General features: G+C 41.3%; 1 protein-coding gene across 1 annotated transcript in view; it reads right to left on the minus strand.

Annotated features, from left to right (window-relative positions):
- Window positions 1-26,019, minus strand: part of myo3a (myosin IIIA) — a 458,747-nt gene that overhangs the window by 118,628 nt on the left and 314,100 nt on the right. Inside the window, exons 20-22 of the mRNA XM_051929020.1 lie at window positions 17,370-17,523; window positions 12,234-12,322; window positions 8,576-8,705 (exon numbers count right to left, since the gene is read on the minus strand). Coding sequence (XP_051784980.1) covers window positions 8,576-8,705; window positions 12,234-12,322; window positions 17,370-17,523 — 373 coding nt within the window. The remainder of the gene's footprint in view (window positions 1-8,575; window positions 8,706-12,233; window positions 12,323-17,369; window positions 17,524-26,019) is intronic.

A 26,019-nucleotide genomic window follows, 5' to 3' on the forward strand; every position in this document is an offset into this window, starting at 1 on the left:
CATACTGAGCCAACGTCCCTTGGTGAATTTCATCAGGTTTCAGTCCCTCTGCCCAAAGAAGCCTCCCGCAGCAGAGCATCCATGTTCACTTGATCTTGGCTTCCACTAGACTTATGGTAGAACGCTGCGCTGTGTATGTTCTCACTACCCACAAGCCATTGCAAATGTGTTGAATTTATGTGTTGCGGTTAACATGTAATTATTTTTGATTAACTCTCTGTGGACACCAGGGGGCCCTGCCACTCTCCAAACACACAAACATAAGCAGGCATGGACACAAGTATAAAAGCCCAAAAAGGCTTTATTGTGGGAAACTCTTCCACAACAAGGGTTTCTTACTACAATCACAAGCATATGCAATAAGCACAAAACAATACAGTAACTCTTGGGCTTCTTCTCTCTTTTTGTCTTCAGCACCTCTCTGCCTCCTCCTCTCCTCCTGACAAGCTTTGTCCACCTCCTCCCAACTCTGGCTCCTGGAATGAAGGCAGCAGACTTCTTTTATGTTATGCCTGGAAGTTCATCTTGTGTTCCCACAGCTTGGCCCAGGAGCACTTCTGGGTAAGGCTGGAGGCCTACAAAATTTGGCTCCCCAGTCACCACAGCACCCCCTGGCAGCACCCATGGAACCCAACAGGGCTGAGTCGAAGAACTCCAATTCCCAGTGTGCCCTGTGGGAATCCGTGGTGCTTAACAATCCAGGGGGCTGCCATCTAGCAATCCGGGGTAGATAATGCCATGTGCATGCGCTCTCACCTGGTGCTTCCATTATGAAGGTATCCTGGCCGGCTGCCACACCTCATAATTACTATCGTATTGCCTTAAGACTTTTCAAAATGAACTACTAGAAATCCGTGCTGAATAATTGGGGGTTTACCCCCTCAGAAGTCTGAAGGTGCACTGATAATGCACAATTTATACTGGAAAGTGGTGGGGTGTTTGTTCTTCTCATAGTGCAAACAGACATACTGTCGGTATAAATAAGAGTTGTTAATGTTGTCCCAACTGTTGGTACCCTTACACAAACTACTGGTATTTGTAAGGTTAAAATGGGAAATGCCAGTACAAAGTACCAGTGTGTACCACTGATTTTATTCCACCTCCTGGTGTAAAGCTAATCACATCTGAGAGAGGCACATGAAACAAAACTATAAACCCAATGGAAATTCTGTTCAATATTTTAAAATTTACTAATCTGTAACGGTGTACTTGACTGAACAGGATCCTTGAAAGTGTACGGTCCTTTTCAAAATAATCATGGTAACTATTATGTCCGAAGATTTCGAAACTTCAGAAAAAGCACTTCATATATTTTAAACAATTTTCTTTCCTTAAACTCATGAAACATGAAATGTACAAATTTTCTTGCGTTCTGCTGATTACTTCACACATTTTTCGATTTACATTTAAATTTCAGAGGGGCGAGTACTCACACAACTCTTCTGAGCCATTGACAAAATAAGGCTGCTCTCGTAATTCAGAAGGATCCACTGTAAAATGTAAGAGTTTACTCGTTTGTCATTGAGGAAATGAAAAAGGAGGAAGGCAGTAAAGGCATCTTTATCGGGAACTGCCTCACAACTATTCTACCATTTTTAAAAATGAGGGTTAGATTTTGGTATTTGATGATCAGCATTGATTGCAGTAAAAGAAAAAGAAAGCAAGAAAGAACGAACGAAAGAAATGTAAATCAGAGTGCGTTAAACTACAAGGGTTTGAACTCACAGTAGTCTTGTGGGACCTGACTGGATTCTTAAATGACAATACATGTCTAGTGGGGGAACCTGTTAAAAAGTGAATAGCAGTGAAATCAGATGCTGAAAAGGCTCCGCCCACAGAAATTCTTCCTAAAACACCCGCCCTCACTTTCTCCAGTCTGTACACTTTAAACCACTGCCGGGGTTTCAGTGAGAGACAGGATCAGGGTGAGAGGGGAGCAAATAGAAAAAGAGCAAGAAGAGATTTCCCCCAGAGAAGCAGCTCCTTCAGCAGGTCATCACACTTTTGATGTTATCCATGAGTGTCAGATGGAAAATTCTAATGCGGGGTTCTCCAAATCTGGTCCTGGATGGCCATAGTGGCTGCAGGTTTTCATTCTAATCCTTTTCTTAATTAGTTACTAGTTTTTGTTATTAATTGACTTTTTTTCATTATTTTAATTGACTTGTTTTTTATGATTCAGTCCAATAAATTGTTTCATTTTTTTCCCTTAACACTAGCATCCCTGAAGCCTATGAAAAAACTTGCAACCCCTGGTGACCTTAAATTCCCTCGCACCTCCTCATCAGCATCTTTTGTTTTGCAGATGGTAGCCCTAAGTCAGCCCCAAGTCAACATGCCCATGTCGATCAAAGACAAGAAGCTCTGCAGTCTACTTGTCACTTTATGCTGTAGGAAGATAAGCAAATAAATGAAGGTAAATAACATTTGATCTGGCTTTTATATAAGTTAACATATAAGTGTTTTTAATATAAAGACATTCAGAAACAGGACTTTCCATGATATTTCCGTGAGCTCGGTATGCCCTGCTGTTTCGTTGAAGGACATGTGTGTGGCAGATTCACTGGCAATACGATGCCCGACCTGTCACTGCATCCAAACGGTGCCATCTTTTGCCTTCACACCTGGTGCAGCTGCGTTATTCTTATGTGCGAGTGGACGGTTTTTGCGGGGAGGGCTTCTGTTCTCTTTCTCTGATGTAGGCCCCTCATCCTCATCCAAGTTCACCTCTGTTATAGCATGTCTTTTTTTGAAAACTAACAGTGTCAAATTGGGGCAACGTGAACGTGACTGAGAGAATAAAAGTAAATAATAAAACAAAACATTAACTTTTACAAGTACCATCAATTTACACCAGCTGATACAGACTCAAATAAATCAAATATATATTTTTATTCTATAATAGTAGTAATAAATAGCCGCTCGCTACTCAAAAAAGTTAAAACATGAAAGCTACAGAGGTTCTAGTGTTAATTGGCACCCAAATAGAAGTGAGAAGTGAAGTGAGCCAACAGCTAAGTCAGGACTTCAAACTCCAATCATTTTAACTCCAACCAATTTCTTAATTAGAAGCCGATTCTTGTTAATTAAACATTTTTTTTTAATTACATGGTTTGTTGGTGACCTCATTCTGCCACAGTAGAAATTTCCAAAACTATTCTTTTTTTTTTTCTAAGACCACCATCAAAATGTTTTGTGCACCTGAGCAGGTCAGTATTACTGAGACAGTCACCTTTCTTTATTTCCAAATATCGGACAATCGACACAGGTTTGCCGATCATGTGCTGCTTTGTTTAGCATCTCATTTTTGCTTCTTTCCCAATTAAGGAAAAAAGAAATAATTAAGGTGTCTTACTGTGCTTCCCCAAAAATAAGACTTACTCCAAAAATAAGCCCTAGTCAAGATCGTCACCTGAAAGTAAGGCGCCTAAGGCCAGGTTTATACTTTGTGTACCCGAAACATCCATTAAATTCCGAGGAAACCTTGCCGCAATATCTCTGAAAAGGATGTTTAATGATTACATCCATCAATTCGGGGATGCGCCCATTCCAGCAGCATCGACGCAAGACAGAAACAAAATCTCTGGACGGGACATCAGCTCATCGCAAGGTGAACACAAGCACACACACATACACTGGCGTCATAGCTTCACCAGATCCCCAAACCTTCATGTCTTTGGACGGAAAACTGAGCCCACTGTGGAAACCCACCAGGAAAAAACTGCAAACTCCAGGCAGGGAACACATGGGACATGACTCCCTGCGAGACAGCAGCGCTACCAGTCTGCCATCGTGCCACCCCAATATGTGTAACTATTAACAGTACAGTAATCCCTCCTCCATCGCGGGGGTTGCGTTCCAGAGCCACCCGCGAAATAAGAAAATCCGCGAAGTAGAAACCATATGTTTATATGGTTATTTTTATATTGTCATGCTTGGGTCACAGATTTGCGCAGAAACACAGGAGGTTGTAGAGAGACAGGAACGTTATTCAAACACTGCAAACAAACATTTGTCTCTTTTTCAAAAGTTTAAACTGTGCTCCACGACAAGACAGAGATGACAGTTCTGTCTCACAATTAAAAGAATGCAAACATATCTTCCTCTTCAAAGGAGTGCGTGTCAGGAGCACAGGCTGTCACAGAGATAGAGAGAAAAGCAAATAAATCAATAGGGCTGCTTTTAAGTATGCGAAGCACCGCGGCACAAAGCTGTTGAAGGCGGCAGCTCACACCCCCTCCGTCAGGAGCAGACAAAGAGAAAGAGAGAGAGAGAGAGAGAGAGAGAGAGAGAGAGAGACAGAGTTTGTTTTACAATCAAAAATCAATACGTGCCCTTCGAGCTTTTAAGTATGCGAAGCACCGGGCAGCATGTCGTTTCAGGAAGCAGCTGCACAAAAGATAGCAACGTGAAGATAATCTTTCAGCATTTTTAGACGAGCGTCTGTATCGTCTAGGTGTGCGAACAGCCCCCCTGCTCAATCCCCCTACGTCAGGATCAGAGAAAGTCAGTGCAAGAGAGACAGAGAAAAGTAAGCTGGGTAGCTTCTCAGCCATCTGCCAATAGTGTCCCATGTATGAAATCAACTGGGCAAACCAACTGAGGAAGCATGTACCAGAAATTAAAAGACCCATTGTCCACAGAAACCTGCGAAGCAGCGAAAAATCCGCGATATATATTTAAATATGCTTACATATAAAATCCGCGATGGAGTGAAGCCGCGAAAGGCGAAGTGCGATATAGCGAGGGATTACTGTATTCATTATTTAAACAATGGTAACGATTTATCTGTAAAATGTAACATATATACAGTGCATCCAGAAAGTATTCCCAGCGCATCACTTTCTCCACATTTTGTTATGTTACAGCCTTATTCCAGAATGGATTAAATTCATTTTTTTCCTCAGAATTCTACACACAACACCCCATAATGACAACGTGAAAAAAGTTTACTTGAGGTTTTTGCAAATTTATTAAAAATAAAAAAACTGAGAAAGCACATGTACATAAGTATTCACAGCCTTTGCTCAATACTTTGTCGATGCTCCTTTGGCAGCAATTACAGCCTCAAGTCTTGTTGAATATGATGCCACAAGCTTGGCACGCATATCCTTGGCCAGTTTCGCCCATTCCTCTTTGCAGCACCTCTCAAGCTCCATCAGGTTGGATGGGAAGCGTCGGTGCACAGCCATTTTAAGATCTCTCCAGAGATGTTCAATCGGATTCAAGTCTGGGCTCTGGCTGGGCCACTCAAGGACATTCACAGAGTTGTCCTGAAGCCACTCCTTTGATATCTTGGCTGTGTGCTTAGGGTCGTTGTCCTGCTGAAAGATGAACCGTCGGCCCAGTCTGAGGTCAAGAGCGCTCTGGAGCAGGTTTTCATCCAAGATGTCTCTGTACATTGCTGCAGTCATCTTTCCCTTTATCCTGACTAGTCTCCCAGTTCCTGCCGCTGAAAAACATCCCCACAGCATGATGCTGCTGCCACCACCATGCTTCACTGTAGGGATGGTATTGGCCTGGTGATGAGCGGTGCCTGGTTTCCTCCAAACGTGACACCTGGCATTCACACCAAAGAGTTCAATCTTTGTCTCATCAAACCAGAGAATTTTCTTTCTCATGGTCTGAGAGTCCTTCAGGTGCATTTTGGCTAACTCCAGGTGGGCTGCCATGTGCCTTTTACTAAGGGGTGGCTTCCGTCTGGCCACTCTACCATACAGGCCTGATTGGTGGATTGCTGCTGAGATGGTTGTCCTTCTGGAAGGTTCTCCTCTCTCCACAGAGGACCTCTGGAGCTCTGACAGAGTGACCATCGGGTTCTTGGTCACCTCCCTGACTAAGGCCCTTCTCCCCCTGATCGCTCAGTTTAGATGGCTGGCCAGCTCTAGGAAGAGTCCTGGTGGTTTCGAACTTCTTCCACTTACAGATGATGGAGGCCACTGTGCTTATTGGGACCTTCAAAGCAGCAGAAATTTTTCTGTAACCTTTGCCAGATTTGTGCCTTGAGACAATCCTGTCTCGGAGGTCTACAGACAATTCCTTTGACTTCATGCTTGGTTTGTGCTCTGACATGAACTGTCAACTGTGGGACCTTATATAGACAGGTGTGTGCCTTTCCAAATCATGTCCAGTCAACTGAATTTACCACAGGTGGACTCCAAATAAGCTGCAGAAACATCTCAAGGATGATCAGGGGAAACAGGATGCACCGGAGCTCAATTTGGAGCTTCATGGCAAAGGCTGTGAATACTTATGTACATGTGCTTTCTCAATTTTTTTATTTTTAATAAATTTGCAAAAACCTCAAGTAAACTTTTTTCACGTTGTCATTATGGGGTGTTGTGTGTAGAATTCTGAGGAAAAAAAATGAATTTAATCCATTTTGGAATAAGGCTGTAACATAACAAAATGTGGAAAAAGTGATGCGCTGTGAATACTTTCCGGATGAACTGTATTTTAATGCATTTCATCATGAAAGTGATATCAAGTATAAATCTAAGAATTCTGAAATGTGCAGAGAGCTGGAATATCATAAATGTAATGTGTTCTGTGGGGTGATCTATTGCTGCTGTCAGGTCAGGAGGAAGCCCCAGAAGTGCGTTGCGATTAACAACTGGGTCGGTTTTAAGGTGACGTTTATGACGGTCTGCTTTAATGATAAAGTAAACTACGAGGTTAAAGTGGACATTTCGAGTTAAAAGTTAAAATTTCCACTTTAATCACAAAATAGACATTTTCATTATGTCCTTATTTTTTTTTCTCTGTGGCTCAAATACGCCACCGTACATTCTGATGCTATTGTAAAGGTACAAAAAAAAAGACGGCACAGAAGATGTTATGTGAGACTTTAAAATTGTATCGTGTCTTACTTTGGGGAATATGCGATGCTTGAATATTAAAGCAACATGAATACATTTGTGTGTCGGCATTTTGCTTCATCACATCGAACCATTGATCAAACATCGAAGCATTCACATAGATACCAGAGGATCCTAAAAGCGGCCGGGGTAGCAAGAAATTCAGGCTGGAATTCAAGGTTTGAATGTGGAGAGTTATGACGATATTCCAGAAGAAGATGACATGACTGTACATGAATAAATATAAGATATCCCCTGAAAATAAGCCCTAGTGCATCTTTTGGAGCAAAAATTAATATAAGACCCTGTCTTATTTTTGGGGAAACACGGTAGTGTTAAATAGCAAGTCAATTAAAATTAGGCAAAATAAATTAATTAGTAGCAAAAGAATGAATGGGTAGAATGAAACCCTGCAGCCACGGTAGCGTTACAGGACCAGAGTTGGACACAATTGTTCCACTGCTTCCAGCTTATGCATTTTATTACAGAAAACACGTATAGTTGTGGCCAAAGGTTTTGAGAAGGACGCAAGTATCGGTTTTCACAAAGTTTGCTGCTTTGGTGTTTTTAAATCTTTTTGTCAGATGTTTCTCTGGTATACTGAAGTAGAATTACAAGCATTTCATAAATTTCAAAGGCTTTTATTGACAATGACATGAACTTTATGCGAAGACTCAATATTTGCAGTGTTGGCCCTTCTTTCTTTTTCAAGACCTCTGCAATTCGCCCTGGCAGACTGGCAATCAACTTCTGGGACAAATCCTGACTGATGGCAGCCCATTCTTGCATCATCAATGCTTGCAGTTTGTCTGAATTGGTGGCTTTTTGTTTGTCCATCCGATTGACCACAAGTTCTCAATGGGATTAAGGTCTGGGGAGTTTCCTGGCCATGGACCCAAAGTTTCGATGTTTTGTTCCCTGAGCCACTTAGTCCTCACTTTTGCCTTCTGACCCGGTGCTCCATCATGCTGGACAAGGCATTGTTGGTCACCAAACTGTTCTTGGATGGCTGGGAGAAGTTGCTCTCGGAGGATGTTTTGGTCCCATAGGACCAAGGAGTAGTAATTGGACATTAAAAAGTTGGAACGACGCTGGGAAAATTGCATCGCAAACAAAGGTGACTATGTAGAAAGGAAAGTCATTTATTTTTGAAATTCTTAATGAATAGAGGTTAAAAAAAAGTGTGGAAACTTTCTGAACATCCCTTGTATAACAATAAAATGTGAAAACTTACAAAGGGCGAATATTTTTTGTATGGACTGTATATGCCAGAGCCTATGCTATGGGGGGTTAAGTTATAAAAGCGGGCCGAGATCCTACAATAAAATGAACTCCCGTCCAATGATCAACCTACTGAATCAAATTCTGTTTTTGGGATGAGCAGAGGGGGAATGGCAACTCCATACAGAGAGTGCCTGGTCTGGGATTCAAACCCTTGCAGCTCTCTATTGGTATCAGGCGCCAGTGATAACCCACTGCACTGCTCCACCATTGTAAAGCTGGGTCACGTTTACATTTGGTTTGATCTGAGCTGCAGAGTAAACACTCAAGAGGCATTTCTACCGAAAGGTCAAACAGCGAGAAGAGCAATCTAAGCAAACAATCAACATGATTAGTGATTAGGTTTGAGAAAATGGATAGAAATCATGCAAATATGGTGGGTGAAAAGGGTAGTGCGATGTCTTAATGAAGGGTTCAGAAAATAAATACGACTGTACCTGTCTTTGTTAGTGGATTTGTTACTAGTTTTCGGATGAGTTCATTTTCTGAAGACCGTAGGAGAAGGACAATATCAGCAGGCAGCATGTCTCGATTCTTTGCTAGAAATCCTGTGGCACTGTAAAGAACCTGCAAAGGTAAGGAGGAACAGGAAGCCCCAAGCCATCAACCACACATACTTAAAATCTAAACAGGATGATTTAAAAACTCTATTAAATCTAGAAAGCTATTAATATTCTTAAAAGAATTCATGATGTCAGGACTCATGGTTCATTGGTCATGTTGACGTAGATGATGAGTTCCAAGCAAATTTAACCAACTTATCCACCCCACCCATCTCTAAATTTTCAAAACCAACCTTCCTTTTTGCAGTACAGGACCGTAGGAAGCTGGGGTCCATAAAGCTGCAACTGGTGAAGCACCCAAGGCAACAGTTGTATGTTTGGGACAGCGTAGCTATTAGCTAAACAATGGCGCTTGATGGACTGAAGAGTCTCCTCTTGTTTCTCAAATTTCTTATGTATGTTCTTATGTATGCAGCAACAATCTCTAGATAGATAGATAGATAGATAGATAGATAGATAGATAGATAGATAGATAGATAGATAGATAGATAGATAGATAGATAGATAGATAGATAGATAGATAGATAGATAGATAAGAAAAGCACTTTATAATAGGCATACGTACATTAAAGGCAGTATATACTAGATAGATAGTGTCACACACGTGCACATGGGAGGCAGCTAAAGGGCCTGAATGAGAGTAATTCCATGCCAGACCAGGGGGTGGCGGACTGCACTAACTCTTTCTCTAACTTCTCTGCAGACCAGTTCCTGGAAATTCCGCCTAGCCCCGTTGAGATCATTTCCAATTCTGGGCTCACTGATGATGTCACTTCCAGTTCTGGCTATACTGATGACGTTACTTCCTCCACTCTACCTTAAAGCTGAAATCTTTGTGTTATCAAGTAAGATTTGTTGTGGACTGTACACATCTGTACATTGATAATATCTATTTTGCAGCCAGCCATAGATAGATAGATAGATAGATAGATAGATAGATAGATAGATAGATAGATAGATAGATAGATAGATAGATAGATGGAGAGAAAAGGCAGTATATGATAGATAGATAGATAGATAGATAGATAGATAGATAGATAGATAGATAGATAGATAGATAGATAGATAGATAGATAGATAGATAGATAGATATGAAAGGCATTAAATGATAGATAGATAGATAGATAGATAGATAGATAGATAGATAGATAGATAGATAGATAGATAGATAGATAGATAGATAGATAGATAGATAGATAGATAGATAGATATGAAAGGCACTATATAATGAATATAGATAGATAGATAGATAGATAGATAGATAGATAGATAGATAGATAGATAGATAGATAGATAGATAGATAGATATGAAAGGCAGTATATTATACATAGATATTATAGATGAAGCTCTTTATTAAGAATATCATTTTTCAGAAATGGGGTACATTTGAGATAATCACTCTCCGTGAAGGAGTAGAAAGAGGCAAAACAGAAATTAAGGTGTCATAAATAATCACACCGTTCTGTACAAGAGTATGCACTAAACTCTCATCATTTAGAAAAATAACAGTTTAATTCATTTATGACGGCAAACGGATATTTTTACAGTCAAAAATTAGGGTTAGGGGTTGTCGGGAAGCACCTGGAGCACACCCGGGTGATTATAAAAGGGGACGCCTCCCTCCGTTCGTTGGCTTGAGTCGGGAGGTCGAGAGACAAGGTCTGGGAAGAGACGAGGAGGAGGCCTGAAGAGTGAAGGCAATGTGTTGTGGCCAGGACTTTGGGGACTGTGGAGCACTTATTGTAAATAATGTTCAATAAATGTGTGTGGGATGACTACAATGTGTCTGCCTGTCTGTGTCTGGGTCATGTTCCACACATGCTATAATAGATAGATAGATAGATAGATAGATAGATAGATAGATAGATAGATAGATAGATAGATAGATAGATAGATAGATAGATAGATAGATAGATAGATAGATAGATAGATAGATAGATAGACGTGAAAGGCACTATATAATAGTATCAGCACAAGTAGGAACAAATTCTGGAAGGGATGTCTATCCCTCAGAGGTCACAATTACTTGCCCACTTTGTTAAGAACACAGACCCCCGGCTGACTAGCAATTGCTTTCTGGGAACGTCTAGGAACTGAGGACCTTCCTAAGAACCAAATCAGAGCAGAAATGGACTGAAGAGACTCAGAATTACTGAAAGTGGATTGTGGCAGTCACTTTGGAAATTTTCAAAATTAAACAATGAACTGGACACAAGAGTGAAAATAGCAAATTTCACGTCAAAGTCTCCTATATAATATAATCTTTTAAACTGTGTTTTTTTTATTTCCCCTATTAAGATCTGAACTAAGTGGTTTTTTGGTTTTCTTTGAGAAAAAAAAAACTAAACAAAAAAACAAAGATAAAAAAATAACAACTTTATTGTTCAAGTATTATATTATGATACATCTAAAAAACTATGTAATCATGATAATGCTTTTCTAGATAATAGTAAGTGTGAAATGTATGATTCATTTTAAACAGAACTAACACATTTAGAAATAATTAACTATTGCTTGTGGGTAGAAATATTCTGTATATTTTAATGATGTGCTGTGGGCCACTAGACTTTTAAAAAGCAGCACTACGCTATCTCAGAATGGAAAGTCCAGGGTGGGATAAAACTTAATTAAGAAGCTGAAGGATCCAAACAATTTGAAGCAAAGATTTTTAATATACTGTAAACAGCATGAGATTTGTAAGATTCAGAGATCATCTTAAAGACAGAGAGGAAGGCCTGAATCTGTGTTATTGCTGTTGAATTGTTGTAAGAATATTATTTTCTTTTTTACGTATATTTTGGATTTAACCTTTTATCTTTATATATTATTATTGTGCTTTCATAAATAATATAAACACTTCAATTATTAATTTCATCTAGATTCTTACATTTATCTGGAGTCAGAGGTATAGGTGGGTATTGGGTGGTGTCAACTTACTGATTTAATTGAAGAATTTAGCAAGATTAGGGATGTTAAGGACAGGTCTGTGAGATGATGGCCTGCAAAAGATAACCAAACCTTTTAAAGTCTCAACACCAGGTGCTAAGACCACAGATTTTGAAATGCAGGGTGGGCTTTAAGGGCCCTAAGGTCACCATTGCCTGTACATCTCTCAGCCCTTAGCCTGGAAAACAGAGACGGATAACCTGGATATTCCTCCAAGTCCAGGTCTTGACAACTTGTACTGACTTGTACTGAACAGCCACAAATTAAATCCAGTAAACGGTGAAGTGAATAATATAGATTATCTCATTCCAATGGCATCTGTCAAGAGGTGGGATGTATTAAGCAGCAAGTCAGCACTTGGAGATGATGTGTTGGAAGCAGGAAAAATGGGCAAGCGTAAGGATCTGAGCAACTCTGACATGGGCCGCATTAGGCAAGGGCCGGGCCAGGACTTTGATTCAAGCAGAGAGGCAGCATGTTAAATGTTGTTTCCCCAAGATACTAAGGTGGTGACATTTTGTCAATGTGTGACTACTGTGATGTCAATTGACAGAGATTTTTGGTCTCTGTTAGCCTTGCATTTACCTTTCCAGCATAATGATGAACTCCAAAGCTTAAGTCAACCCTTTTTGGCCTCCAGAAATTTTTTGATTTAAGGTTGTCTTCAAATTTTTCTACACAAAAGAGAAATCAAATAAAATGTGAAACAAAGCAATGGCATTGGACAGTTTGTCAATGAGATCAATAAGTAAAGCAAACGGTTACTAAAGTCAAAAGTGCAGCATTCATCAGCTCTTGACGTCTGTGTAAGGTTTTCTGAGTAGCAGCACACTGTATATAACATAACATAAGGTGGATTCTGAAAGTGTTTCAACCCCTTCACTTATTCCACATTTTGTTATGTTACAGTCTCCTTTTTTGCCCTCATCAAACAACACTCAATACCCCAAACATCAAAGTGAAAGAATTTTATAAAGCTTTGCAAATCTCTCTATTATATAAAAAAACTTGGGACGAGAAGAGACCTGTTCAGAGAGACGAGACGTGACTTTCTCAGAGAGACACTTTCACGTCCCGCGAGACGACGACTTTGTGCCAAGAGATTTAACCACGCCCGGGGTCGGAAATAAAAGACAAAGAGTAGATGATAAAGTAGAACGTCATAAAGGATTCAAAAACGTTGGTGCGATACACATAAAGAGCAGGTTAGAGATAATGGAAGTATGAAAATTCGAAAGTCTCAAAAAAATGATTGTAAAGATCGTATTATTGCAAATAAATGGAAATTATTACTCAGTGAAGTAACAGAACAGTGAAAAGAGATTGAATATATCATTCAGATTTAAACTTTAAGTCAGAGACTTGTAGACCGTCTAATTCGTGTTGCCAGGAAGGGACAGTTCCATCTCTCAATTAAAAGAACAGAAATTCTTCCTCTTCATAGGGGTGCACCTCGATAGCGGGACCCCCAATAGGAGAAGAGGATGTCTGGGGGAGAAGAGAGACAAGGCAGTGAGACAAAAAGACAGCTGTTGTAAAGGCTTTTAAATGTTCGAAGCGCCGTGCGAGTTGCAGATCACACGGCACGGCAGCAGCAGCAAGTCAGCAGCTGATTGAGCAAAGAGGAGGTAAAAAGAAAAACTGTTTTTGTTTCCCATTGTATCACCATTTAAGAGGGGGTTTCGGAGGAGCGACTGCGTCTCGTTGGGGTGCATTCAGCCCCCCTTCTTCACAATGCGAGCAGCAGAGATGTGAAGTGCCAGGCGTGTAGGACAGGCCGAGGGGTGGGGGGTTTAGAGGGGTTAGGGTTGGCAAGTGAAGCGAGCAGGGGGCTAAGCCCCCTAGTTTAATAAAAATAAAAAGGTGAAATATCATATTAATACAAGTATTCAGACCCTTTACTCATTACTTTGTTGAAGCTCCTTTGGCAGCCATTCTAGCCTGGAGTCTTCTCAGGTCTGATATAAGAAGCTTTGCACACCGGGATCTGGGACAGTGGCACTGGAACACTCGTCCTGTAAATAATTTTTATTTAAATTGCAAGCACCCATACTTTTATTAACATTCAAAAATAATTTGTAAATAAATACTCTTCTTAAAATTATGCCCGTAGATAAAAAGTAATACATTATTTTTCTATAAAAGATTAGAATAAATTTAAAAGGTCTGTAAAAATAATTTATAATTAAAATTTAAAATTATACTTTAAAACAGAACCTCCTAAATTAATAATAATATCACTTTTTAATACAAAATAATTTCAGTTAAAATACCCAGGGCTTTATTAAAAAGAGCATTTAAAACTTAGCTATATTCCACTAAAATACTAAAACAAAAATTAAATTAGGGAACTAAAAAACATTAGTTTGTCCCCGAGGGGTCTACTTTACTAGCAGGGGTACACATATTTAACATTAGGATTTATATTTAACAATTAAAAAATTAGGGTTAATTTAAAATATGTAACACACTGAGTCGACTGCACCTTCAATTTCTTTGTTTCTTTGTAAAAGTGACAATGACATTAAAGATCGATCTATCTATCTATCTATCTATCTATCTATCTATCTATCTATCTATCTATCTATCTATCTATCTATCTATCTATCTATCTATCTATTGTGACAGATAGGGGGCACTCTCGCTCCCTTGAACACCACGCCAGACACCAGATAAAAGTCCAAATATAATATTTATTTAAACTATAATGTGCACAAAGCACCCTCCTCTCCACAATACTCATATAATAACCAATAATCACTACAATAAACAATCCTCCACTCTCCCAGACATGTTGCCACCCTTCCACCCAGCTCAGCTTGTCGTCTGGTATCTCCCAGTCTTTTATTGACCCGGAAGTGTTTCGCTCTCTCTGTCCATGTGACTAGGAACACTTCCGGGCCAAATAAAAACTCCTTTTCTTCAACCCGGAAGCACGTCATTTCCTCTGTCCAAGTGCTTAGGACGCACTTCCAGGTTGTAGGGAAAATAGTCCTTGTTCCTCTGTGCAGCGTCCTCTAGTGGCCCCCATGGTATCCAGCAGGGCTGTGGATAAAAACTCCATTGTCCAGGATTCCCTGCTGGTCTTCGGGGCATCTCCATGCTGCAGGGAGGGCTCCATCTGGCGGCCTGGGGGTATTGGCCGGGATGAAAGGCCGGCCATATCCCACACTATCTATCTATCTATCTATCTATCTATCTATCTATCTATCTATCTATCTATCTATCTATCTATCTATCTATCTATCTATCTATCTATCTATCTATCTATCTATCTATCTATCATATAGTGCCTTTCATATCTATCTATCTATCTAAAAAAATGGAAAAAAGTACTGTAAAATACCCACTAACCTTAGGGCTGATGAAGTAACCGTTAAGATTAGGTAAAAGCCTCTAGAGTCTTAACCTCAGGGCCTAGTCACTAGGGGTTAAATTAAGGATAGGGGTAGGGGTAGAACATCTAATAAATGGTTAAAAATAAACAAACATCAACCTTAGGACTACTGACGTCACCTTTAAGATTAGGCATACATATACAGAATTTTAACTTCAGGTCCAATTAGGGATCATCTTGAATGGAGACCCTCGGTGGACAGCTGTTTTCAGAGACGTTCAATTGGGTCCAAGTCTGGGCTCTGGCTGGGTCACTCAAATGCATTCCAAGAATTGTCCCAAAGCCACTCCTGTGTTGCCTTCACTTTGTCCTTTGTCAGCCCACTCTGAGGTCCATGTTGCTCTGGAGCAGGTTTTCCTTACAGATATCCTTCTACTTAGCTCTGTTCAGCTTTTTCACAATCCTCTCTCGTCTCCCAGTCCTTGCTGCTAAAAAACAACCCCACAGCCTGATGTTGCCACCACCATCTTTACTGTTTACTGAATAGGACCGAACAAGTGATGAGCACTGTCTGGGTTTCTCCAGTCACCCTAGTTGTCCAAGACCTGGAGCATCATAACTAAAAAATGGGACATGCTGGATGAAAACGGTTTTCAGATTTGGAGTCAGCAAGTGAAATTTGTTAAAGTAGAGATGAAAGAATCCCAGTAGCAAAATGCTTGTTGACCAGTGTACCTGTGTCAATGTGACATTTCAGTTTTTTATTTTTAACTAGACATTAAGCCCATTACAATAACGGACGCTAGAACAGTAGTCCATAAACATTAGTAGGAACAGTCTATTAAATGGCAAGGGACCTTTTACCTCATGTGAGGTTTGCCCGGACACCATCAGACTGACACTGCATCTGTATCAAAATACTTTTTATTTTCTTCTCCACACAACAACACAACTCACAGTCCCGCACAACTCACAATGTGCTTCTAGCCCCAGTCTCCCTTCTCCTGGGCCTTCTCTCTCCTTGTTCCTGGGCCACCTGTCCTCTCTCTCCAGGAGCTTCATCCTGCTCCTGCTCCCGACTCCAGCTCGGTGATTGGAGGGAGGCGGCCCCTCTTATCCTCACCCGGATGAGCTCCAGCTGCTCTACCTGACGTCACGTCCTGGTGTGGCGGAAGCGTCAAGAGAGCACCCGGAAGCACTCCGGGTGACCCTGGAAGGATCGTCCTCCATGGGTGTGGCGGAAGTAAATAAGTCCCGGGCTCCATGAGGCTCGGGGCGCCCCCTGGTGGTGACCAGAGGCCCCAACGGTCTTGATCCTCCCTGCTCCCCTTCCGTGGGCCTCTTCTACTCCAGGGCGGTTGCCCCCTCGTGACCCGGAGGATAAATACGCCACAACCCAGTCCTTCCAGGCATCCCGGCCGGGTCTGACCCCCAGCCATGTACAACACTCATTAAATTTTTTCCGTAAAATGCCTGTAATTTTCTCTGACAGTAATACTGGCTTTGCTGTCTGTAATATGCGTTTAATTTTCTGTCACAACAGTGGGCAATCTGCTGATGTAATGTGCGCGGAAAATAAATCTACTTTTACTTTACACTTTACCGGGCCAAGCTTTCTTAATCGCAAATCTGACATCCTCAGAGTGAACACTTACACAACAATGGGGAAGCTGGTCTCCGCGTCTCAGTACCCGATTGGATTTTTCGTGTTTTCTGTTTTAGGTCTTACCTCATTTACTGAAATCCGATTGGATCTGCCACGTGATATTTTATAGGTCCCGCCCTCTCTGTCTTGTGTGACGCGTCAGGCGGCCTTTGAAGCAGCGCACCGTGCCCCTTCACCAGAAGACACACACACACGGACACTGGACGCACACAGGGGTTTTATTAAAGAGGATAAGTTAGCAAAAAAAAATCCCGCTTGCATTTTTTTCATTCTGGGGCATTGTATGTTGTTTGATGAGGAGGAAAAAATGATTTGAGCACAAGGCTGCAACATAACAAAATGTGAAAAATGTGAAGTCTGAATGCTTTCCGATTTTACTGTACCATAACATAACAACATTCCCAAAGCCTCGTAATCCAATACAGGACCTTGAGGGGTCAAAAACTATCAAAGCTTGATTGAGTACAAGTAAGGAAACAACCTTGGTGTGGACACCAGTGGTGCATCACAGGGCCCATTCATTCACATCCAGCCACATGGGTCCCAATTCGAACCTCTAACTGACTTAGCACACACATACAGTACCTGCATCTTTGGGATGACAAGAAGAAAACTTGGAGAAAATCCCACACAGACATGAAAAAAAAAACATTCAAACTCCACACGTACTGCACAAGAGAGCACCCAGAATCTGAAAATGATCGGTAAGGGGACTTGCCTACTAGAGTTTGATCGGTAGCTTGTGGGAATCGACTCTCTTCATCCAACAGTGACAACAGTCCCATTGGCTTTTGCAAAAACATATCCAAAAGTGGCCTGTTGTCCTCATATTCGATGACTCGAGCATCGACATCTTCATTCAAGTATTCATTCTACGGATCAAATTTAAAAAAACACAAAAAAAACAAGTTAATATTCAGGTGCTTTGAGGACTTTATTAACTGTTTTGAAAGTTGCAGCATTTTAAAATTGTGTTTATTTCCAGTAGTTCCTTGAAGAATGGTGTCACTTTTTAATTTTTTTTGTAGCAATGGGTCATAAGCAAAACTAAAAGTGATAATAGAATTGAATTACATGCATTAGCAGAGTATAAAATACACATTTTTAAAAGCATTTCACAATGTCATTAAAAACCAAGCCCTGATAGGCATTTGGCTTTCTTAGACACCAGACTCCAACTCAAGTGAAGCAAAAAAAAATTAAATTTGTATTTTTAGCTCTTAGTTTTGGATGATTTGTGGCTAAATGCAGTTTTAATTTGATTTTTTTTAAAAGGTATTGCCACACACGTGTGCATGGTTGGCAGCTAGAAGGACCAAAAGAAGGTAATTCCACGGCAGGCCAGGAGGTGGCGGGGTGCACTAAACCTTCCCCTTTTATCACTGCAGGCCAGACACGGGAAATTCTGTCTGATTCCAACGACGTCACTTCCGGTTCTGGGGCCCGATGACATCACTTCCGCCGACCTGTTGTGGCGGATTGCTTGGAACCTTGACCAGCCAGGACGCCTGGAGAACGGAAGGGCCGGGAGAGAGGCAATATCTCCAATTTACATTTACATTTACATCATTTAGCAGACGCTCTTATCCAGAGCGACTTACAACAGTGCTGAGTAGTCTACGACTGTTCTTCAGTCTTTAAGGCTAGGATTAAATCTACTGTCATTAAACAAGTAACCGCTGACCAAGTTGTACACAAAACCATGCTAGAAGAAAATAATAGTAAGTTGTTAGTACAAATTTTTTTTTTTTTTTGAGAAAAGGGTAGAAAAAAGTATGGGGACTTTAGTCCCCCAAGTGCTGTTTAAAGAAGTGTGTCTTCAGACGACGTTTGAAGACAGTGAGGATCTCCGCTGTTCGTACAGCAAGGGGAAGTTCGTTCCACCACTGAGGAACCAACACTGCAAAGAGTCTTGATGCATGTCGTTCTCTTCTTTTAAGTAAGGGTGGTTCGAGACGAGCAGTGCTTGATGTTCTGAGAGAGCGAGAAGTGACCTGCTGCTTAACCAGTGCTGATATGTAAGGTGGTGCAGTTCCAGTTTTGGCCTTAAAGGCAAGTGTTAGGGTTTTGAACCTGATGCGGGCAGCCACAGGGAGCCAGTGCAGGTTCCGCAGCAGAGGTGTAGCGTGTGAGAATTTGGAAACATTAAAAATGAGTCTTGCAGCTGCATTCTGGATCAATTGAAGTGGTCGTGTTGCCTTTAGTGAAAGTCCAGACATCAGAGAGTCGCAGTAGTCCCGCTTAGAGATGACCAAGGTCTGGACGAGAAGCTGAGTAGCCTCTGTAGTGAGAAAGGGGCGGATTCTCCTGATGTTGTAGAGAAGATATCTGCAGGACCTGGAGAGGTTGCTGATGTGTGGAGAAAAAGACAATTCTTCATCTAGAGTGACACCAAGACTTCTTGCTGTTTTTGAGGGGACGATAACCGAGTTGTCAAAAGAGATTGCAAGGTCAAGATTCGGAGATGAGTTGCCTTTGATGTACAAGAGTTCAGTCTTGCTGGGATTCAACTTGAGGTGGTGGGATGTCATCCAAGAGGAGATATCAGCAAGGCAGTTTGAGATGCGGGTTGAGACCTGCTGGTCATCTGGTGGAAAGGAGAGAATGAGTTGAGTGTCATCTGCATAGCAGTGGTAAGAGAATCCATGTCCAGCTATTACCTTCCCAAGGGAACCTGTGTATAAGGAGAAGAGAAGGGGTCCTAGGACAGAGCCCTGAGGAACACCAGTGGTCAGTCTTCGTGGAGCTGACTGGGAGCCTTGCCAGGCAACCTGGAATGTCCGGTCAGCAAGGTAAGAAGCAATGGGATGCAAGAGGGCAGCCCCCCCCCCCCCCCTTACATTACATCGGGGTCAGTTTAACCCTGTGGGGGCCCGTGGCCACCGCCAGGGTGTGCCTGGACAATCCTGGAGACCTGGACTGCAACACTTTTGCCACACCAGGAGAGAAGAGAATCCAAGCACACCTGGAATGTTTCCAAGTGCCCATACAGCACTATCGCCACACCAGGAAGTGCTGCAGGAAGTTCATCAGGGTGCAAAATAAAGGCGCCACCTCACTCCATTTGAGGAGCCGGAGTCGGGAGGCAGAGGACAGAGCTTGTGAGGAGAAGACTGGAGGCGGCAGAAGAATAAAGATAATAGAAGGAAAAGGACTGTGAGTTTATGGTAGTGATTGGAGAACTCTTGACAATTTGTGCATTGCTTGGTGAGGTAAACGTGTGTGTTTTGGGACCTTGTGAGTCTGTGTCTGTCTGTGTCGAGGCTGATCTTACCACACTGTAGCGGGGCCACATAGTTAGTGTTGTAAATGTCAGTTCTGAGTGTGTCTCGTTTCATTGTCCTGTTTGCTGTTTGTATGTGTATCAGTTAATGCCGTCCCCGTAAAGGGGGACGGATGATGGAAGGAGACCACAGCCGCAAACCTGGAAAACACCTGTTCACGATTAATCAATTACTGCCGTCACAGGACTATTTAAGCCAGCAGGAGGAGAAGGAGAAGGGAGAAGAGAGGAGAGAAGGAGATTTTTCACATTCACGACCACGAGCCATCTGTACCTGTTATATTCCACATCGCGCATTTCCATCCAGTTTGTTTTTCTATCCGTCGGACTTGCTTCAAGAACCTCATCATGAGAGACCCCGGGGTTGGAATTAATCATCCACCACGCACCGAGGATTCACGGTGAGGCTGCTCCATTTTGTCCGGGGAAAATCAAACGACTCATTTTTTGCTAGTTCAGTCAACCGTATGCAGGACAGTTTTTTATAACCGGACTCAAGTTCACATTCATTTCTGCATCTCATTCAATTTTTGTTATTCGTGTTGTGTGTTTATATGTTACAGGGGCAAGGGAGGGTTTTTGTTGTATTTATATTTGGCGGTGTCTTGTTGTTGCTGGGGTGGAGGGATATTTATATTTATATCTGTTTTCTATTTTTTGCATGTCTTGTTGTTTCATTTAATACATTTAATCCATTTAATTTTACATCCTGCTTTTGTGTACTTATATTTACACCGTCGATTGTGGGGAAAAGTTTAATTGGTTAGAAGTACGGCTTGATAGTTACAGTAGATTCTTTCTCAGTAAATTATCCAGGCCACAGGTCTTGGAGGTGTAGCTGCCGGCTGGGTAAAGGGGTCGGCCATTACAACACTGCCTTAAAAACAAGACAACCTTCCTTTTGTATTCAGTTCTGTTTTGGAATCAACTCTGTACACATCTGTGCAACCTTTTTTGCCTTTCACAGCCAGGATTCAAGTATACGGGTGGCTGCCCCAAACCTTTTTTCACGCGTCAAAGCTATTTATTTTTCACAGTATCCAAGACTCTGATTCCTGAAACTACCTGCCTGCTTAAAGGAGAATGAGAAATGTGTGTTGTGCCAAAATGGAAACAACACTGCGATGAAGAACAGGAGATGATAGGCCAAAAAAGCACAGAAAAGTCAAAAGGAACCAAAACGTTGGTCAAACTTGTAGTCGAAGAGCGCAGTTCCTTGGTTTTGCTGATGTTAAGTTGCAGACAATTCGTAACGTTCTCCCCCTGATTCTTCTTCTTTGTCTCATTCTCCTTATCAATAGACACCATAAGTGCAGAATCATCTGAGAATTTCTGCAAGTGCCATGACCTGCTGTTATCAAACAAATCACCAGGACCAGATAATATTTATCCTCGAGTTCTTAAGGAGGCTAGAGAGTACAGATATAAACCCTTGACACATATTTTTAGGAAGTCACAGCTCACTGGAGAGATTCTGAAGGACTGGAAAATGGCAAATATCATCCCATTATATAAAAAGGGTGACAGGGCAGATCCAAGCAAGTATACGCCAGTAAGCTTAACATGCAGCACAGGAAAATTAATGGAAGGAATTATTAAGGATAAGATCGAGCAACACCTGGCAAGGACAGGAGGTATCAGAAGAGGGAGGTCGTGTTTTACTAACATGCTGGAATTCTATGAGGAGGCAACAAAAGGATACGATCAAAGTGGAGCAGATAATATTATTTAACTTGATTTTCAGAAAGCATTTGATAAGGTGCCACATGAGAGGTTGGGCATCAAATTAAAAGAAGTGGCAGTTCAGGGTGATGTTTTTAGATGGGTGCAGAATTGGCTCAGACACAGGAAGCAGAGGGTGATGGTGAGAGGAACCTCATCAGAATTGGCTGATGTTAAGAGTGGTGACCAGCAGGGGTCAGTGCAGGGGTCACTGCTATTTTTAATATATAGAAATGATTTACTGTAGATGGGAATATAAGTAACAAGCTGGTTAAGTTTGCAGATGATACCAAGATAGGTGGATTAGCAGATAATTTGGAATCCGTTATATAATTACAGAAGGACTTGGATAGCATACAGGTTTAGGCAGATTTGTGGCAGATGAAATTTAATGTCAGTAAATGTAAAGTATTACACATAGGAATGAAAATGTTAGGTTTGAATACACAATGGGTGTTCGGAAAATCAAGAGTCCACCTTATGAGAAGGATTTAGGAGTCATAGTGGACTCTAAGCTATCGACTTCCCAACAGTGTGCAGAAGCCATTAAGAAGGCTAACAGAATGTCAGGTTATATAGCGCCTTGATGTGTGCAGTACAAGTCACAGGAGGTTCTGCTCAACCTTTATAACACACCGGTGAGGCCTCATCTGGAGTCCTGTGTGCAGTTTTAGTCTCCAGGCTACAAAAAGGACATAGCAGCACTAGAGAAGGTCCAGAGAAGAGCGACCAGGCTGATTACAGGACTACAGGGGATGAGTTATGAGGAAAGATTTAAAGAGCTGAGCCTTTACAGTTTAAGCAAAAGGAGACTAAGAGGTGACCTGATTGAAGTGTTTATAATTATGAAGGGAATTAGTCCAGTGGATCGAGACTGTTATTTTAAGATGAGTTCATCAAGAACACGGGTACACAGTTGGAAACTTGTTAAGGGTAAATTTCGCACAAACATTAAGAAGTTTTTCTTTACACAAAGAATGATAGACACTTGGAATAAGCGACCAAGTAGTGTGGTAGACAGTAAGACTTTAGGGACTTTCAAAACTCGACTCGATTTTTTGGAAGAATTAAGTGGACAGGACTGGCGAGCTTTTTTAGGCTGAATGGCCTGTTCTCGTCTAGAGTGTTCTAATGTGATATTTGTAGTCACAGGTGTACAGAGTGAAGAGGTAGGGAGACAGGCCTGCTCCTTGTGGTGTTTCAGAGTTGCTCACATCCGTATCAGAAACACGGTCCTCCGGGCTCAAAGATTGCACCATCCCTTCCTCAAATGTCCATTTCGGAGAACATCTATTGGCGTCTCGGGTTCGAGAGAGCGTGCCTACTGCAGTCACACGCACTATCTCCCAAAAACAATCCAGTTGATTAGGTAATTTATGCTGTTTTTGTTTGAGTACAAGTCAAAGTAAATTTACAAACCATTTCTTTTTTGTTTCTAATTTGTATTTTCGATAATGTCCCAACTAGTTTAGAATAGTGGTTGTATATCCAAATGCTGGCTATGATTTCATTTTTATTTTCCTTGCTCTTCCCATAATGTGATTTGCCCAGAACAAGTTTTGGTTTTCCTTTATATTTGTCTCCAAGTTCTCTTCACCTTGCTAGCACAGTATGTGCAAATGGATAGTGTAAGAGGAGAACGGGCATCCCGGCCAGGAAAGAGGAACATTTATTACCCAGAAGGGAGGCCAGAGTAGAGTGGAACATCAAATGAACTGGCCAGCCGGACAGAGAAACAACTTAGTGTCCGGCCAGTAACCCTGAATGGTGCTTCAGGCAAGAGTCAGAGACAGAACAGGGGAGGTGATTGAGGTAACTGGTTTGTGCACTCCATTGTCAGACACCATTGATCCTAGAGTTTCATCTACTCGGGATGATGTTAAAAGTATTCCATCTCCTGTTTTTACAGAGGGGGCGATTCCTAAGAAGGGATCCAAACCTTTACAAAAATCAATCAAAAAAAAACAACTGTCATCTCTGATGCACAATATAATAATAATGACTAGATCTAATACAGTAATCCCTCCTCCATCGCGGGGGTTGCGTTCCAGAGCCACCCGCGAAATAAGAAAATCCGCGAAGTAGAAACCATATGTTTATATGGTTATTTTTATATTGTCATGCTTGGGTCACAGATTTGCGCAGAAACACAGGAGGTTGTAGAGAGACAGGAACGTTATTCAAACACTGCAAACAAACATTTGTCTCTTTTTCAAAAGTTTAAACTGTGCTCCATGACAAGACAGAGGTGACAGTTCCGTCTCACAATTAAAAGAATGCAAACATATCTTCCTCTTCAAAGGAGTGTGTGTCAGGAGCAGATCATGTCACAGAGATAGAGAAAAGCAAACAAATCAATAGGGCTGTTTGCTTTTAAGTATGCGAAGCACCGCGGCACAAAGCTGTTGAAGGCGGCAGCTCACACCCCCTCCGTCAGGAGCAGAGAGAGAGAGAGAGAGAGAGAGAGAGAGAGAGAGAGAGAGAGAGAGAGAGAGAGACAGAGTTTGTTTTTCAATCAAAAATCAATACGTGCCCTTCGAGCTTTTAAGTATGCGAAGCACCGGGCAGCATGTCGTTTCAGGAAGCAGCTGCACAAAAGATAGCAACGTGAAGATAATCTTTCAGCATTTTTAGACGAGCGTCCGTATCGTCTAGGTGTGCGAACAGCCCCCCTGCTCAATCCCCCTACGTCAGGATCAGAGAAAGTCAGCGCAAGACAGAGAGAAAAGTAAGCTGGGTAGCCTCTCAGCCATCTGCCAATAGCGTCCCTTGTATGAAATCAACTGGGCAAACCAACTGAGGAAGCATGTACCAGAAATTAAAAGACCCATTGTCCGCAGAAATCCACGAACCAGCAAAAAATCTGCGATATATATTTAAATATGCTTACATATAAAATCCGCGATGGAGTGAAGCCACGAAAGGCGAAGCGCGATATAGCGAGGGATTACTGTATACCAAACTCTGACATATCTATGCATAGATGGAGGCCTGTCTTTGGGAGCCCTAACATTAAACTTTAAAGAGATTGGGTCTGGGATAGGGGTGGGTTGGCATTTGGAAACTGTTCAAGATATGTCAACAGTAACCCTGGCGTGTTGGACTAAAAAAATAAAAATCCAACCCCAAATTAAAGAAAACGTATTGTTTTATTGGGCCTTGCTGATGTTTAAATACATTAGCTGAGATGTGGAAGTTTGTTCTTGCTTGAATGATTACATCGCTTACACAGTGCTTCCGAATGCTGCCCTTTATCTTTCCATGATTTCGCCAATGCCTAATTATCCAAAGGATCATTTTGTGACAGATTTTAATATGGCTATAGACGATCAAATTAATGATGTGGATGAGGTGTTCACTGGGGCCCATCTCAATTTAGAGAGGGACAGGGACAACCCTTATTGTCTGACTTTGGAGTCTGCTAACCAGTTCCCTTGACTCGTGGATTTCTAGATTTTAGACTGGCCTACCCCAACCAAAAACCCTTAACTTAAGGTTCATGGAGGTAAGGCCAGGTCACCTAAGAGTCCCTGATGTTAAGATTCAGATTGGGTGCCTAATTTTAAGATTGACTTTCTCTTTTTAGTGTTTTTAGAGTCCCTAATTTTAAAATAGTACCGTTAGAACCCTAATTTTAAAATTGAATAACCCTAGTATGCACTAGTACTTGTAGGTTTCTCTAATAACCCGTAAAATTAGTTTTGAAAATTAGGGCTTTTTAACACTCTTTTTAATCCTTGTTTTATTGCTATTAAGACCTCACTATTATTTATTCAAAAACTTACTTTTAACTGTCTTCAGTTTTGCAGTTTTAAGTTTTTATTTATTTATGCAAATTTTGTACAGTGTATTTAAAAGTAATTTATATAAATATGTTTTAAGAGGTTTTTAGGCAATGTTCAGGAATATCTTAGAGGGTTTTTAAGGGCTCCTATTTCCTAGGATAAAGTGTTGGGTGGAGGTACTAGATAGGTACTATCTTCTTAGATAAGTGTGCCTGTGTATTTTCTGTCCTCTAGGGGGCAGAAGTCACTATATATGTGTGCGCAGTTTATTTTTCATGACAGTTGAAAAATTAAAATTTAATTATGTATAATACTGGTGCCAGTGAACCAGTGTGTGCCAGTATAGGTTGGTATCCCTTACACTAAGACTAATCCTAACTCTGAGGTTAAAATGTAAACCCCTTTTAGTTTAAATATGTTTTTTTTTATTCCCATCCCTTAGCTTAAAATTCGTATAATCGGGCCCTGAGGTTAAGCAGGATTCTCACCCCAGGGTCCGGATATTAAAATTCAAACCCTTTTTAGTTTAAATAAATAGGTCTTTTTTATCCTTAACCTTTATTTCAACCAACCCCCAC

Source organism: Erpetoichthys calabaricus, chromosome 6, assembly GCF_900747795.2.
Source record: "Erpetoichthys calabaricus chromosome 6, fErpCal1.3, whole genome shotgun sequence".
Taxonomy (NCBI): Eukaryota; Metazoa; Chordata; class Cladistia; order Polypteriformes; family Polypteridae; genus Erpetoichthys; species Erpetoichthys calabaricus.